General features: G+C 42.2%; 1 protein-coding gene and 1 pseudogene across 1 annotated transcript; one reads left to right on the forward strand and one right to left on the reverse strand.

Annotated features, from left to right (window-relative positions):
- Positions 1-600: 600 nt before the first annotated feature.
- On the forward strand, positions 601-2,218 carry LOC119918937 (annotated as a pseudogene).
- Positions 2,219-5,241: 3,023 nt separating this feature from the next.
- LOC119918938 (disks large homolog 1-like) lies at positions 5,242-13,482 on the reverse strand (the record flags this gene model as incomplete). Its single annotated transcript, XM_038739531.1, has 8 exons — positions 5,242-7,531; positions 7,717-7,808; positions 7,928-8,037; positions 8,751-8,923; positions 9,028-9,144; positions 9,552-9,602; positions 10,871-10,912; positions 13,225-13,482. Coding segments are annotated over 8 exons (950 nt in total), but the record flags the coding sequence as incomplete, so codon positions are not given.
- Between the last annotated feature and the right edge of the window lie 3,219 nt (positions 13,483-16,701).

Raw genomic sequence — 16,701 nt, forward strand, 5'->3', positions numbered from 1 at the left:
TTTTGATTCTTATGTAATGTTTGATATTATGTTACATTAAAATGTACTTATATTACAGTATTGTTGTTTCATCAGACTTTCGATCATGTATCTGAACATATATGTAAATTGTGTTTTATATAGAATTTTTTAATTTTAAAACTTTATGAAATTACTGATGCAACAATTAGATTTTTTTGCCGTTAAAATAAAGTATATGATATATAATGTCTAAGTAAATGTAAAAGTATAACTAATTTAATGTGAACGTAAAAAATACCTTTATTAAAATATGTTTATTAACCCTAATATATAAAACATTAAGTTTTTAAAGGGGATATTTCATAATTATATTATAAGAATCCAGCATATGTAGAACTGCTAAATAAGTAAAATTCTTTTCTTTCCTCATATAACATATTAATATTATTATTATTATACATGACGTGTGTGATATGAAGGTGAATCCAGTCCATGTAGTGAACTGTGTGCTGTATTGATGAGGAGCTCAGTGATCAGAGTCCATGTAGTTTCCAGGATCAGACTGAATGCAGTGCTGGAAGCTGCTGTTGACTGTGTGAATGTGTGTCTGTGCTGCTTGTTGCTGCTGTCAAACTTCAGATGCCGGTAGTGAAGCCCGTGGTGAGCGTGTACCCAGCAGCATCCAGAGCCCACCATGAGGGGAAGAGCTCCCTGCTGTGTGTGGCCTCAAACATGTTTCCTCCTGTGGTCCGCTTCTCCTGGAAAAGACGAAAGGTGAACGAGTCTCTGGAGGAGCAGGCACCTGCTGAGGAGGGCAGGCACCTGCTGAGGAGGTGCAGCTGGAGCTCAGAGAGTCGGGACGCACCGCCGCCATCAGAGTGATTGATCGGGACGCTCTCTCCACGTATAAATACCGCTGCTACGTCCAGCACGAGGGGGGGAAGTGAAGGCCCAAACAGAACAAGGTAATGAAGGCTTGGTGACTGTGTTCAGCAGAGATTCAGCTTCATGTGGAGACGCTGTCAAAGAGAGCAGAGGAGCAGAGGACTGACATTTCTTTCTGACTCCTTTTCTGTTTCAGAGGTTCCGGTGGCCTCCTGTCCTCCAGAGAGAGAGCCAGCAGACCTGGCAGCTCTGCAGCAAGCTGACTGTAAGATCACCTGCTGCCTCTCTGCATAGACAGCTCCAATGTTCTGCTGCAGTTAGGGCTGCATGTAAAAATCAACTAGTCCGACTTCAAACTCATAATAACCTGTTTCTTTTTAAATATGGACTTTCTGTTTGATCCTTAAGGGGCTTTAATCGTTTAATTGTAGTTAGTTGTGAATTACAAAGTTAATTGAAGCTCTCAACTTTAAAGAAGAAAATCAGATTCTGTTTAGGGCCCTTAAAAAGTATGGTCGGGCCCTGAATCGTATTTAATAAGAACCTTTGAGCTTTCATTCATTTGAAGCCGACCCGTCTTCATGTCGTCCCACCTGGAAGGTCCCAAGTATACTAATGATATTCTGATGTCTCTGTCTGTCTGTCAGTGTCCTTCCAGTCTCAGTGCAGGGTGAAGCTGCTCTGGCTGCTGTACACAGTGCTGATAGTGAAGAGTCTGGTGTACTGCTGTGGACTCCCTCTGCTGTGAATCCTCAGAAACAAGGGACCGTCCACCGGCTGCACACATGCTGACTGACTGTTTTCTGCTCGCCTTTTCTCACCATCAGATCTCATCAATTTAACTCATTGGTCACTTTCTGCAGAAATTACAAATGTAAGTTATGATGTGCACAGGTTAGATGTAGTAATCCTAAAAATATATACACATACATATTTGCTGAGTGTAAGTTCTGTGTATTTGTTATTTTGATGATCTAGATTATTTCCATTTGTGACTTATATAAAATAGAAAATGAAGCTGAATCATTAGCTGTCTGCTAGATTTTTTTGTTTTCAGTATTTTTCTGTTCTTGTGTCTCTTTTTAATACATTATGCAGAGTGTGGCAGGTTTGGCAAATTATTTCAGTTTAACTTTCTCAATAAACAAAAAAATCCCAGCGTCTGTGTTTTTGTAAACATCATTGTTTGTACTGATTTCAGTTTGCCTTCATGGCAAATAATCAGAACCGAAACAGCCTATATGTTGACAGCTACAAGTCATTTGACTCTGGTTGTAACTAGCTCTCATCAGTCGGGCTGAAGTCTGAATATCGGCAACATGATGGCTGTTTTTATTTCTTCTAAACCAATAAAATGCAGCTTAACTTTTTATTTGCCTGCTGCGTTTAAAAGTTTTAGTTATTATTCCCATGTGAACACTCTGCTGTCTGACTGCCTGTTAGAATCAGTGAGGTCATAAAGTGGGATCAGAGCAGACTGCAGGTGGTTGAACATATCTCCTTTTATTTCAGCTTCTCAGCTCTGAGTTCAGGATTTGAGCTGTTTCTCTCACAGATTAATAACAGATCAAAACTGAGACAGTGAGCACTGAGCGCTGAAATCAAACTGAACTTCCTAGAATGATTTGACGGTTGTAACTGTCATTGTGGTATTAATGTGAAAAAGTGCAGCTAGCGGTGAGGAGGCTGCAGAGCAGAAACCCACACTGCTGCAGGAAAGGAAGTGCTGATTGGCTGTCAACAGTTTTTTATGAGTCCTAATAACCACTGAGAACAGATTCATATCTGCTGCTGTACACACTCATCAACTCCTCTCCCTCTCTGTAGCTGTTTGTCTTTTCTCTTGTTGTTTGGAAGCCTTTTTTCCACTGAGCCCTCCACCCACACAGAGTTGAACTGAGCCCAGAGACCAACAATGACGACCCACCTGGAGGTCACGTCCATGGACTTTATTTATGGGGATTTTAGCCATCAAAGGTGAACTTTACAGTTTACACTTGGTGTTGATGAGAGTCAACAAGTCCTTATACAAACATGACTAAAGGCTTCTTTGTCAGAGCCGGAAACAGAAACACATTTCATCACAATCCATCCAATCGTTGTTGAGGTACTTCAGGAAGGGCTTGGTAACAGGAGCTGAAGCAGCAGCGGCAGTAAAAGGCCTCATAAGTGAAGCAGTGCATTGTTGTAGCCACTAGAGAGCAGCAGTACTCCCAAATACACACTACATACTAATATTATGCTCCAATAATTCTATTATACTACATTTTAATGACATTATACTACATACCAATTTTGTATTCTGTACTGTATGGCTGTGCCATGGGCTCACCAGTATCACCTATTGTGGCTAACATCTACATGGAAGGTGGAGAACAAAGCCCTGACCTCCTTCAGAGGAACAGCACCGAGCCACTGGTAAAGGTATGTGGATGACACGTATCAAAATTAAAACCCAGGAAGTGCAAACCTTCACAGAACACATCGACTCTGTGGACAGTAACATCAAGTTCACACGAGAAGATGTCCACAACAGTTTACAGGAAACCCACAAACATGGACCAATACCTACTTTTTGATTCCAACCACCCACTGGAACACAAGCTAGTTGTCATAGACAGATACTGGTCCACCCCAAAGACCACATACCCAAACACATGAAAAGCAATCTAGTGTATGCGGTCCAATGCAGTGAGGAATGCACAGACCTGTACGTTGGGGAAACTAAACAACCACTACACAAACTCCTCAGGTCAAGACTCAGCAGTTTACTTACACCTGAAGGACAGAGGACACTCGTTTGAGGACCACCAGGTGCACATTTAAGACAGAGAGGACGATCTTTTGAAAGAGGTGTCAAGGAAGCCATTTACACAGGGGTGGAGAAACCGTCTCTGAACAGAGGAGGGGGTCTAAACCACCACTTACAATGCTGTCCTTTCAGCACTTCATAGGAAAAAAAAACAAACGTAACCTCTTGGCCTCAGGTGAAGACACCAGGAGCACTAACGAAACAGTATCAAGTATCTTCAACAAAGTCCAATTGGCTTGTGATTTTATCCTTCCTTGGAAAACTATGAACTGGACGAGAAACTTAATAATAATTGTATCAATTATTTATTTTCAGTCTGCACCACTACTACCTTTACCGTCTGTATTACTGTGTGGATATTCAGTTGGCTGTAATGAAGTATTAAACTGTAGTATTTCTACTTCTACTTCAGTAAGATATATACACTGTAGCATTTCTACGTTTACTTAAGATTTTACATTGAAATATTTCTCTTGGTAAGATTTTAAATGTAGCTAGAACAGAGGAAATATAATCTTTTGTCCTGGTTTTTGTCTGAACACGTGCTGCAGCGTTCTGGATCAGCTGGAGACTCTTATGGGACTTGATGCTTCATGATAAGGAATTGCAATAATCCAGGCTAGTAGTAACAAATGTGTGGAGTAGTTTTTCTGTATCATTTTTAGACAGGATGTTCCTGATTTTTGCAATATCACGTAGGTGAAAAAAGACATTCCTTGAAATTTGTTTAATGTGAGACTTAAACGACATGTCCTGATCAAAGATAACTCAGAGATTCCTCACAGTGGTGCTGGAGGCCAGGGCGATGCCATCCAGAGAAACTCTATCTTTAGATAATGCGTCCTTGGGCCCTAGAACAATAACTTAGTTTAACATTAGAAAATTACAGGTCATCCAGGTTTTAACATCCTGAAGGCATATTTGGTGTGTAGCTAACTGATTAGTTTCATCTGGCTTGATCGATAGATATAACTGAGTATCATCTGCATAATGATAAAGGTTTATGGAGTGTTTCTTGATAATATTGCCTAAAGGAAGCAGATATAAGGTGAACAGGATTGGTCCGAGCACAGATCCTTGTGGGACTCCATGACTAACATTGGCGTGCATGGAGGACTCAAATATGATTAATGATTCTGGAAACTAAAAACATGTTTATGAGCAGGAGATACACAAAAAATGGAGGCTGAAACTATTTTATACATTAACGTTTGTGTTAAACCATCAACCTTGTGATAACTGTTTCCTGCTGATAGAGTCCATCAATTAGTCACATGACTTATCACCTTAATATAAAGTATCCAGATTAACATTGAGTCCGAGCTCTCATGTCCTCATGTTGAAGGGTTCTTGGGCAACACACTGAACAGCTCCTGAACATTTACCATTTTATATAAAGAAACCTGAAACAGCAGCACGATGTACTGGAGTTACTGGATTAATGTGGAAGATTAAATCTGTGTTATCGGTCATAACATCCTAAAAGGAACGTCAGGATTAAACATCTGAAGAAGAAGAAGAGAGCACTGCACCACTTCCTGTTTTCTTGTTAAGTTTTTATTATGCTTAAAAAAGAAAATTAAAAGACAGAGGAGGTGGTGATCAAAGAAAAAGAAAAAATATATATTCAAATATCTTTATACTTTTCTATTCATATATGATTAACAATGCAAAGAAAATAATTCCCGTAGTAGTAGTGCTTAAGTAAAGTTCAATATAGACTTTTATTATAACAAAATAGGCAGTTTACCGAGGGTTAAATATCTGTCAAAATCTCATTGTACAATAACCGTCTGCGTGTTCGGGACACACCTGCGGACACCTGGAGGCGGCCGCTCGTCTGCAGGTTCACGACTCACGTCGCATGATCGACATCGCTTTTAATGGTAAGACACTGACGGACGTCTGGCGGGTTCGAACTCGCGGCGTAGAGGGCGCCGCTCCGAACCACACGACCCCAAACACACTGATGATGATAAAATCTGTTTAAAATCAGCTGATCTGTAAAAACATCTGGTCTCAGCAGGTCGATCTGTCTTTCAAACTTAAACATTTGGAATTTTTTCAATGATTTTTTATAATTACGAGATAAAATCGTTAAGTCATGAGAGAGAAGAAAATTTTATAATTACAAGAAAACTGCCAGTTTTCTCACATTTTTTTGTGATTATGAAATAAATAACCTATATTTCTCTGTAACTTTTGGTTTGCTTGTGATAACATACTTTTCCTGTTATTACTTTATTCTGATTATAAAGTTGTTTTCTATAAATTAAAAATATTTATGTAAATGTTTACTCAGATATTTACTTATCATTACACAAAAACAATGTTATAATTACAAGAAAACTTCAACTTTTCTCACACATGATACACTTTTCTTGTCATTATGCATTTTCACATATCAAATTTTTCCGTAAATATGAAAAAATCACTTTTTTCTCAGTAATTTTTGGTTTGCTTGTGATTATAAGATACTTTTCCTATTATGTCTTACTTCTAATTATAACATTTGTTATCTCTTAATAATAAATATTTTTGTACTTCTTTATGTATTCATATAATTGTATTTCATTACTTCAAGAAAACAATCTCTTGATTTTTCTTGATAGACAATATTCTTTACTTTTACTTTAATTATGATTTTTTTGCTATCAGGAAAGGTTTCTCATTATCATGTTTTCTTAAGACAATAAATTTGTGGTAAATGTCTCCAGTCTTTCTTTGTCTTTGGTGAATACAGAGTCCTTCTGAAAAACGCGTTTATTTCTCTTGACGAGCGCAAAACTCTCTCTTGTTCTCCTCTTTCTTGAGTAAAACAATACTGTAAAATATTCTCCTTTTGTTTTACTTTTTTTTAAAGAAACTGACTCGTTTACAGACAGAACGACTTGAGGAGGTTATAGGCTATAGATGTTTTTCAGTGTAGGTAGAATTACGATGCCGTGACCTCTGACCTCTTCAAATGGGGGTAAAGCTAAATGTCTAAAATCTAAATGAATGAACTGAAAACAAGCTGAAATGTAATCTTTAAAAACACCCAGACGTCAGTGTGAAGCCCCACAGCGCCCCCTAGCAGCAGAGCAGGAACCCTGCAGAGCGTCCCGACAAACGTCCTGCAGCAGCGAGGAGCAGAAAGAGTTAAACTAAACGACTCGTGTACAAAAAAAAGGGTAAAAGTGATCAAATGAGCAGAACAGAAGAAGAAAAGCTGTGACGTCAGACGCTGAGGTGAAAGGGCTGATGGGAAATAAATGGGGTATTAAATGACATGCTGTTAAAGCTCAAACGTGCAAAGTTTTGCTTTTTTGTGTCTCCGCCTTCCTCCGGACCGACAGACGCTGCCTGAGACTGAAACTCCGTCCGTCCGTCGCCGCTCACCTTACAAGACCAAAAAAAAGGGAGAAAAACCCACAAAACAAAAACAAACTAAAGATAAAATCGTACGTGTCTTCTCGCCACTTTGGTGGACTCGTCTTCTTCCCGTCCTGGTTAGTTCTCCTCCCTTAAACATTAAGGAGCTGTACCGTGTCGAGTGTGGTGTCGGCAGACTTCCTGTGTGCTTTACTCTGCTGGTCAGGAAACCCAACATGGAGTCTTATCAGGCAAAAAAATAGAAAAGAAAACATCACTCTGGTCAGCCGCTGTGTCGAGACGTAGATCAGGGAGGGTGGGGGGGTAAGGCTGCCGTCTGCAGGTCGACTTTTCAAAATAAAACAAAGTGAATCTAAAGAGAGGAGCGATGGAGCGGACAGCGTTTTGATCCTCATAACTTCTCCTTGGACTGGACCCAGATGAACGGACCCGACTGCTCCTCGATGATCTGCTTCACCTGATCGTAGATCTCCTCCAGAGTGTCGCCCTGAACGATGGCTGAAAGGACCACAAACAACCCAGAGTTAACGATGAATAACGATGAAAGAAGGTGATCATCTAGTCTTAAAGAGAATTTTTCTCCAACCTTAAAGAGTAATTTCTTAATTTTTATGATGGGGACACAAGGTTCTGTTTGGTGTCCTGTACACGAGCTCTGTGGGCTGCAGGGGGCGCCGTCTCACCTGTGAAATGCTCGGTGAACTCCTGCTCCAGCTTGGTGGCTCTGTCGAAGGTTTTCCTGCCCTGCTCCTCCGTCAGACGCTTGTTCATCTCCCTGCGGGACCAAAGATCACACCGAGGTCACGCCACCTTTACTCCTCCCAGTTTAGCGCCAGCAGCAGAGTAATAAAACACCAACGAAGAAAAGCACAAAGCTCCTGCTGTTTGACTCACATGATGTTCTCCACAGATTTGGGTTTGATGAAGATGGCGATGGGGTGAAGCTGAGCCAGCTGCAGTCTCTTGATGGCGTTCCCCGACACGTCCAGGATGCAGTGTTTACCCTGAGAACCACAGAAGAAGAACATTTCTGTTAATTCAGACAATGAGTTTCTGAACTAATGGTTTTCTGTTTCCTCTGAGTCCTTGTGTCTCGTCCCTTTTAGATCAAATAGTTCCAGATACTGAAGGAACTAAACCAGGAGCCAAACAAGGAACTAGTCGCTTGTTTTCACCGCAGGAACCCAGGAGCCGTTTCAGGAACTCCAGAACCTGACCTGTGTTTCCAGCAGAGGAACCAGGGGCCACATTTAGCTCCTCAGGGGTTTGGAGGGCTGAATGTCACTGATTGGTCAAACATTAACCTCGGAACCTCCTGGATATTTTCTGTGCGCACGACCTTTGTTTTACAAAATGTCTCCGTCACAAATGATGTAATTAAGGCAAAATACTGGAAGTGAAATAAAGACTTCAGCGGACGAGAGCCCCGCATTTCTGCTAACTAACTGTTAACTATTTAACCGGTGTAAAAAGAGAGAGGTGGTAGTTTTATGGGGGTTATCTTCTAAACCCAGCAGGTCGTCGACAGCAGACAGGATCTCCGGGTCTCTGTTCAGTAAACACAAGCAGCAGCATCACTCTGTGCTTTGTCTCTCTGTGGGACTGAACACCGGACACTATCTGCAGCAGCATCGAGACGCGTGTTTGAACCAAATCTGGTCTCTGGCTGAGGTGCAGCTGAAGTTCCTGCGGTGGAAACCGTCAGCAGGGTCGGTACCTTCTCGGCCACCTCTCGGACCGACTGTACGCTGGTTCCATACAGGTGGTTGTTGTACTGGCCCGCCTCGATGAACCTGTGGTCCTGGATGTCCTTCTCCATCTGCTCTCTGGACACCACAAAGTGATAATCTCTGCCGTCCACCTCGTAGTCCCGCTTCGGCCGGGTCGTATCTGAGAGAGGGGGAACAAGAACGAGGTCCTGATCAGAGAGATCGTCAGATACCTGACCGAGAACACGACCCAACATGCCGTCATCGCTTTGAACTGGGTCCTACGTCTGAAGGGACTTACGGGGACGCAGGAGCCAAATTTGTCGGGGAACTCTGAGATCAGGTCGTCGTTGATCCGATCCTTCATGGGGCCGAGGATGATGACGGGACGGGTGTAGTTCACTGTCAGAGAGGACGGAGACAGGAAGTGATTTTAAGGTAAAACTCAGAACAAACAGGATTTTATTCTCCTTTTATATTTTATTACAAGTTTTATTTTGTATTCAACATTAACTACAACAAATTATATTAATATAATTTTGATTTACTTCTTTTAAAATATCTCGACTTATAATGTTGACTTCCTTTATCCCTCCGTCTGTGGACCAGTTTGTCTTTATAAACGCTGTTTCAAAGCGTACAAACATCCGAGTCCACCTTTAAAAATCAGGTTTCCTTTTGGTTTTAACTGGAGAATATAAACGTATTTCCACCTCACGTGAACAGACGCAGTACTTTACTAAACCTGTGAGTCACTCTGAGCAGTTTTAGAGCGTCAGAAAGATAAATGAGATAAAGTTCGCTCTCACCTTCCTGCTGACTGACGGGCTCGTACGACAGAACATACTCCTCCTGCCCACCTGCAAACACAAACAGGACGGTCAGCAGCAGTAACAGGAGTTCACCTGAAGGCATCAGAGGGAGGGATGGAGGCCGAGAGGATGTGATGAGGTCTGGTTAGTTTATGGTGAGTGATTCCTGAGTTCATGTAAAACATCATCACTGTGTTTCTGTTTGTTAACCAAAGCTGGTTTCTTTCATCAGAGAAACAGCGACAGCTGCAGAAACTCTAAGCTGACGGCAGCTGGTTGAAAATAAAAAGGTGCGTTCATGTCTCCTTTACAGAATCAGGACAAAAGAGACGCGGCTCGATGTTAGCAGGAAGTCTGGAGGTGGGAAGCAGCCGCTCAGAGGGAGCCTGTTCAAACCCCCAGTGATTGGGAGAATCACGCCTCTGCAGCTTGGAAACAGCCTTTTAGAGGTTGCTGAGTTTACCGGCCACATTCAAGCAGACAATCCAAGAGGAAGATGAAGTTTATCTTAACAGATGGGCAAATCAGTTTTATCATTATGAGCTGTTTTAAGGACATTTTCCATCCAAAGGTCTGAGAGATGAAAAGCTCTTCTCAAGTCGACATTTTACATTCTTTATTCTAATGTTTTGAGATATGGATTTTGGATTTCCATCAGCTGTTATCATGAAGATTAAAACAAAACAAAAAGGCCTGAAACATTTTTACTTTATGTCTAATGAATCTAGAATTTATTACAGATTCACTTTTTGAATTAAATTAGAGAAGAAAATGAACTTTTCCTAAATATTCTAGCTAATTTCACTGAACTTCTGGAGCTGCCGTTAAACCATCACGGCGAGGCGACGTCATTAAAACCACGTCAGTTTCATGTGTTACAGCCTCCTCATGCTTTCAGATCTTCACACAAAGTCACTCCTCATGACCGTCAGCGTTTATTCATCACGTCTGTTTCCACTTTCAGGCAAACATCAACTTTTCCCCCTGGAGTTTGGGCAAAACACTGTGTTGTTTTTAGTAATTATAAATAATTAACGAGCACATTTGAAAACTCACTCTACAAACACACATCCACGCAGAGTCCATGCAGCAGTCAGCAGCTTTACAACAGCCCGGACAGACGTTCAGCAGCGCTCAGGGAGACAGACCGTGTGTGCGTGTGTGAGGTCATGCTGTTATTGGCCAATCAGCCGTCGGTGCTCATTAATGACATCAGCGAGGGCGGTTAGCGGTTAGCAGGTTCAGCCTGATTGTTAGTGTTTCCTGCGAATCATCGAGCGGAGCAGGCAGCGTCGACGGCAGAGTGTCACACTTACGGTAGCTACTTTCACTATCGCTGGCGTTAGAGGTCACGTGTTCTGGAATCACAACAAAACACAGGACACACGGGGTCAGCGGGGAGCACCGCTTTCCCATGATGCTTTGTTCCAGAGCCAGGATACATATATATATATATAAAAACAGAGGACTCGAGGTCACAGCAACACAAATATAACACAGAATAAAACGTTCAGGACAGACGGGAAAAGTCCAAAACTTTCCAAAACTGTTCCATGACTACAACCAGAATATAATCACTGCTTCATTATGTGAATGTGTTCCTGAAAACAGGCCCGGCCGATATGAATAAAATCACATTTGAAAGAGCATTCAGTAAAATGTGGTGAAACAGTAAGCCTGACGTCTGCAACGACGCTTCACGCTCAGCTGCTCAAATTAATTAGCTGCAATTTTCATAATCAATTAAGTAACTTTTTAAGCAATAAGTGAGAATATTTTCTTTGTCTTCCATCGTCGTCATCTAAACATCTTTGTTCTGGTCTGAACGAGACATTTGAAAATGTCAGCGTGGGTTCTGGGAAGCCAAACAATTCATCTATAAAATAACTGGTAGATTAACTGATAACAGTTCGCTGCAGTGACATTTAAACAGAACAACATGAAATGCAAAACAGGATGAGTCCACTGAAGTTCCTCTAAATACAAACCAGAAGAAAAAAAGATTCTCTTGTTTTTTTACTTCACGTGGAGCCAAATGTTCATAATAATAATAGTGAACAGTAAAACATTGTGCAGCTTCTGTTCCTCAGCACAGCCTTTGGTTTGTGGACGTGATTCATTAAAATTCAACCTTAAATCAACTCATGAACAAGTTTTATCCTGCAAACATTTAAACACTGATGATGTTTTACAGCGAAAATCATTCCTTACAAAATAAAAATACTTCTGTTCTTCACTGAAACTCACAAAGGCTCAAAGAGTTAAAATGTCCAACAGTTTTCAGAAGCTTTTAGGATTTCAGGCTGAGAACAACCTGCAAATGACTTCCAATATCAAATATCAGGGTAGTTTATTTATCATTGTGGGCCCTTCATGCTGCACACAGAACAGATCATTAAATGGATTTTAAAATATGGTGACATGTTGGATTTCAGATGATATTCCAATACTTTATATCATCTATTGGAAACATAAACACAGAGTGTATCTGAGTTTACTGAGCTGAGTAAAGCTCACTGTTATTCATTTCAGAAACGGATCGCTTCAGCTTCTAGCCTGAAAGTCACGTCTGATTACTTCCTGAAGTCTCCAGGTGGATCCAGGTGTGATGGTGCCACCTGGTGGACACGAGGTGCTACAGAAAACTTCAACGCTGCGAGCTGTGAGAGGTGGAGGAGTGAAAGCTGATGAGTGCGTGACTGAAGAGATGGAGGATCCTCGACCGGTCGGTGGTGAAGAAGGAAGGAAGGAAGGAAGGAAGGAAGGAGGGGGTTTGATGCTTTGTTGGATTTATTTTGTTCCCTCTTTATAGTTAAGATATTTTAATATTTACCTGTTTCTTTATGGCTCATTTTATTCTTTGGATTAGTTTTTTTTTAAACCTCATTTTGAAAACTGCTGTACAAAATTATAATTTCCCAAAAGTTTTCTTCTGCTTTTCTGATTGATCCCACTGACCGTTAAATAAAATAGTTAAATCTCAACTTAATTAAACTAAATAACGGCCTCAAGTCAACGCACTTCTATTCAAACACAATAACAGTACTGAAGATTAATCAGAGCAACAAACTTGAGCTTTTACATTAAAAATAATAAGATGTTAAGTCAATCTCAGGACTTTCAATCTAAACATTTGACTAAGCATCAATACATTTGTTCTTTTCACTCCTGTGTTTCATTGGTTTACCTGTAAACGGGTTTCCAACAGAGCTACAAGGCTCTTATAAAAGTTTATATTCTACAAACACTGATCAGTCTGAACAAGGATCCAGGTGGGGGGTGAGGGGGGGACACACTTACTGTGGCCTTTGGGTACCATGTCGTCACTGTTGTCCTGAGGTCAGCAGAGCCGAGTGAACAACGAGGAGAAAAACAACCACAAGAAGAAACACAAAGTTACTGAGTTTCAGCGACAGAGAGAGAGCAGGGGGAACGCAGCCGGCCGGCGGGGCTGCAGGGCGGCCATCTTGGCTCCAAGGAGGAGGAGGAGATCGTGCCAAATATTCCCAGTGGAGCAGTTTTTCATTTGCATTTGTGCGTTTGGTTTTAGCCAGGCCCTGATGCCGCCGCATAGCCAGCACCACCAGCTGACCTCTCTTCCTGTCGCCGATCAACCGTCTCTCAGACAGACCGCTCCAACCCCCGCCTCCCCGGTCGCGCCGGTACTTACGGTCGACGTCGCTGGTCTCCTGCTCGCTCGCCTCTTTGCTCTTGTAGAACGGAAACTTTCGGGAAAAGAGGTTCTTTTTACGCTTGTCATTGAGAGACTGCTGAGGAGGAAGAGGAGGAGGAGGAGGAGGAAGAGGAGGAGGGGTGATGGAATATAAAAAAAAGAGGAGGAAGAGGGGGAGATGGGGGAGTCTGATGTCGGTTCTGACAGAATGAGAGGATGTTTGTCTGGCCGGCAAATTAAACAAAACTAAAACTCCTTAAACAGAAAGTAACATTAGAACTGGAAACTAAATAATAATAATAATAATAAAAATCCAGTAAACGATGTCAACAAAGCCTCCAAAACACGACTAACACAGCTGTGACAGCATCATCCCTTCCATTCAACAGGCTTTTAATTTGAAATCTGCAGGAAGTGTTGAGTTTTACTGCCACAAAGCAGGAACTACTAACTGAATGAGAACATCTGTTAAACAGAGCAGGTGTTTCAGCTGAGATCATTTTGATTTATTTACAGTTTTACCATCTTAAACTATCATTCTGGTCTCTGAGCTAAAGCACAGGCAGCTTATTTGCACCTGTCCTGAAGAACCGTACTCGGCTCCACTCAGAATATATCTGTGGCAGCTCACGTCACCAGAGGTAAATCTGCCTTCGAGCGTCCTCGTTGTTCTGAGTGACGTGGTCCCGTCAGAGTCTGGGAGGCTGAGTTTAACGCAGTGACAGTGAAGGCAGCAGATGTCAGACCAAAGCAGGATGAGGAGAAACTGAACATGCAGACGGACATGCAGAGACACAGCGGCTACGAGCTGACGGGAGACGGTCAGCTGACTGTGTCTTAGTGTTGGAAAACTTCCTGTCAGAGCTCATCGGCAATGAAACTCAGAGGACGTCACACAAACAGAAGGAAGAACGCGTGTTTCTGCTAAATCACCTGACACGCGTCAGTCTAACAGCGGAGGTCAAAGGTCACATGGAGGTTGTGTTTTCACCAGGCATAAAAATGAATCAAAGTGAATGAGTTGCGTCCTAATTTCAGACGACATCATAATTCTAAGCAGGTTTTGGATGAACAGCCTTTATCCTTAAAGAGTTATGTTTGATATTTAAGTTCCAGGAAAAAGAAATGTGATTCAGATCAATCAGCATGACGACGGTGGAAACGTGAGTCGGAGTTTGCTGTCAGGGCTCAACGTTAACTGTGGGTTTGAAACTCCCTCCAAAAGTTATTTCAACAAAACCAAGTTATGTAACATTTTTTAATCAGTTATTAAATACATCCTGGATATTAAAAAAAACTAACTAAAATGCACAGTTAAAATTATATAAAATAAGAGCACGCCATGGTAGCGACCTGTCAATCACAAAGAAGTCCCGCCCTAAAGCCTCCCCTGCTTCCTGGTCTCTGTTCCTCTAAATGGGACCATAATTGACTAAATGAACATCACGCTGTGTTGAAGAAGACTTGAAACTAGCGACTGAGACCAGAAACTCATCAGGAAAGTGTTTACTGAGGGAATAAATCAGCTGAGAAGTAGAAACAGTTTTCTTCTTTCTGCAGCCCCCTGCTGGCCGTTTGAGAGAACACAGGTTTAAGTTGCGTCTGCATGGTTTCACTGTCAGACCCAGAGGTCGCCGCTTGGTTTAGATTAGAGAAATAACATTTGACAACCGCTTGTCACGTCACTACAGCTCTGGGTTGGTGAAAGAGCTGCAAAACAACTGCAGGATGTTGAGTTTCTAATTTACTTTAATACTAATGTTTTTGCTCTGTGAGTTGCTAATTCAACTGTCCCGACGTAACTTTTTACTGGCATCAGGCCGCCGTTGTTGTTGAGCCCTGAAAGTCTTGCAATAAACTCCTCTTCCTCGTTTCCACCGGCGTCTTCCTGCAACAACTCTCCTGACATTTCAGAGCGAGAGTTTCCTGTTAAAAACAAAGGGGGTCACTGGGAGTCCCCCTCATAGGGATCCTTTACTTGATGTTGTCAGACACCTGGTGTAACAGTCTGAGCCTGTCAGGGGGAACAAGAAGCTCTTTCTGTGGACTTTTGATGAAGGAATACGCTGCAGCCGGCTGAAGCATCTACTGCACGGATTCTTAACTCTGCACCAACACAGGTTTAAAAGTCCTGAAATGACCCTTTAAGATCCGATACGAGGTCCGAGACAGGACGGACCCAGCCATGAGTTTAGGAATCACTTCAGTAGTAGTCTTCCTGTCTTAGAAAGCAGTCTCTTACTGCTGATTGCTGCTGGGCAGGTGGTGCACGGTGGGTTAATCAGAAAACAGCGGCTGCTGGAAACCTACTTTTTATTCTGATTAGCTCCTGTCTGAGTTTGTTTCTAAATGTGAGGACGACTTGTAAAGTAAGATGAACCTGCCTGCAGAGGTGATTCTCTGTGGATCCACAACCACCAGAGACATTTGACCTGCTGTTCTTAAAAATAAATGTTGGTTAGTGCAGCTTTAAATTGACTGCTTTACATTAAACTCAACGAAAAAACAAACCAACGCTTTACTGAGCTTTAAACTTTTGCTCTGCGGTTACTCATCAGCAGGAGGCGGGACTACTGACATCATTACATGACATGCCGCACTTTAATGTTATCCAGCAGGAAGGGGGGGGGGGGGGGGTGAGGTGAGAGAGTGAGTGGTGAGGATGAGGAAGGTTTCTGTGAGCAGCAGACAGTCAGACATCAATGTCAAGCGTTTCTCTCTGTGTGAGGAGGAAGGGGGGGTCATGCATGTTGGTTTCTTCCCCCCCTCCCGTCAGTCTGGTGTGTTAGAGGGCGGGTTGGCGGGCGGCGCCAGGCGGGGCGTTCTGGCCACACGTGTTAAAGCGGCACACGGTTTAAAAAGGTGCTGGGGAGGCGCCAGGCGGTTTGGCTGCTGAGACGTTTGAGTGGTGAAGCAGAAAACTCCTCAAAGATCAACAACAACAACATGCTGTTAAACGGCTTTTAAACATTAGTCGAACACACGTGTTAGTTCATCTGCACAGTCTGACACATTCTGACTAAAATCATGCAAAAGTCGCTGCAGAAGTTGTTTTAAATGTAGCTTAGAGAGAGTTTAGATTCAAACAAGACTAAATTACAGATTCCCCCCACAAAAACGTCCACGTTATTTCTAGTCCCGTGATATCTGGCGTGAATTATGGACACGGCTTCTGGTTATTCCTTCCACTGAGGTAATAAACTAAGTTAGCTTAGAGGCAGCTAAAATATTACAGTCTGTTTGTAGCTGCACCAACAATCATCCAAAAATGTATAAACTTTAAATTAAAATTAATTTATTCACGGCTTCTCTTGCCTCCACTATGCAGACGACACACAACCTATCCTTCCCCAGACAACCCAGCGTCTCAGCACGAATCACAGACCGTCTCTCGGACATATCTGCATGGATGAAGGCTCGCCACCTTCAACTAAACCTCTCTAAGACTGAACTCTTGGTCATTCCAGCCAAGCA

Source organism: Micropterus salmoides, unplaced genomic scaffold, assembly GCF_014851395.1.
Source record: "Micropterus salmoides isolate LMB-PRFRI ecotype aquatic unplaced genomic scaffold, ASM1485139v1 Ms_hic_scaffold_2490, whole genome shotgun sequence".
Taxonomy (NCBI): Eukaryota; Metazoa; Chordata; class Actinopteri; order Centrarchiformes; family Centrarchidae; genus Micropterus; species Micropterus salmoides.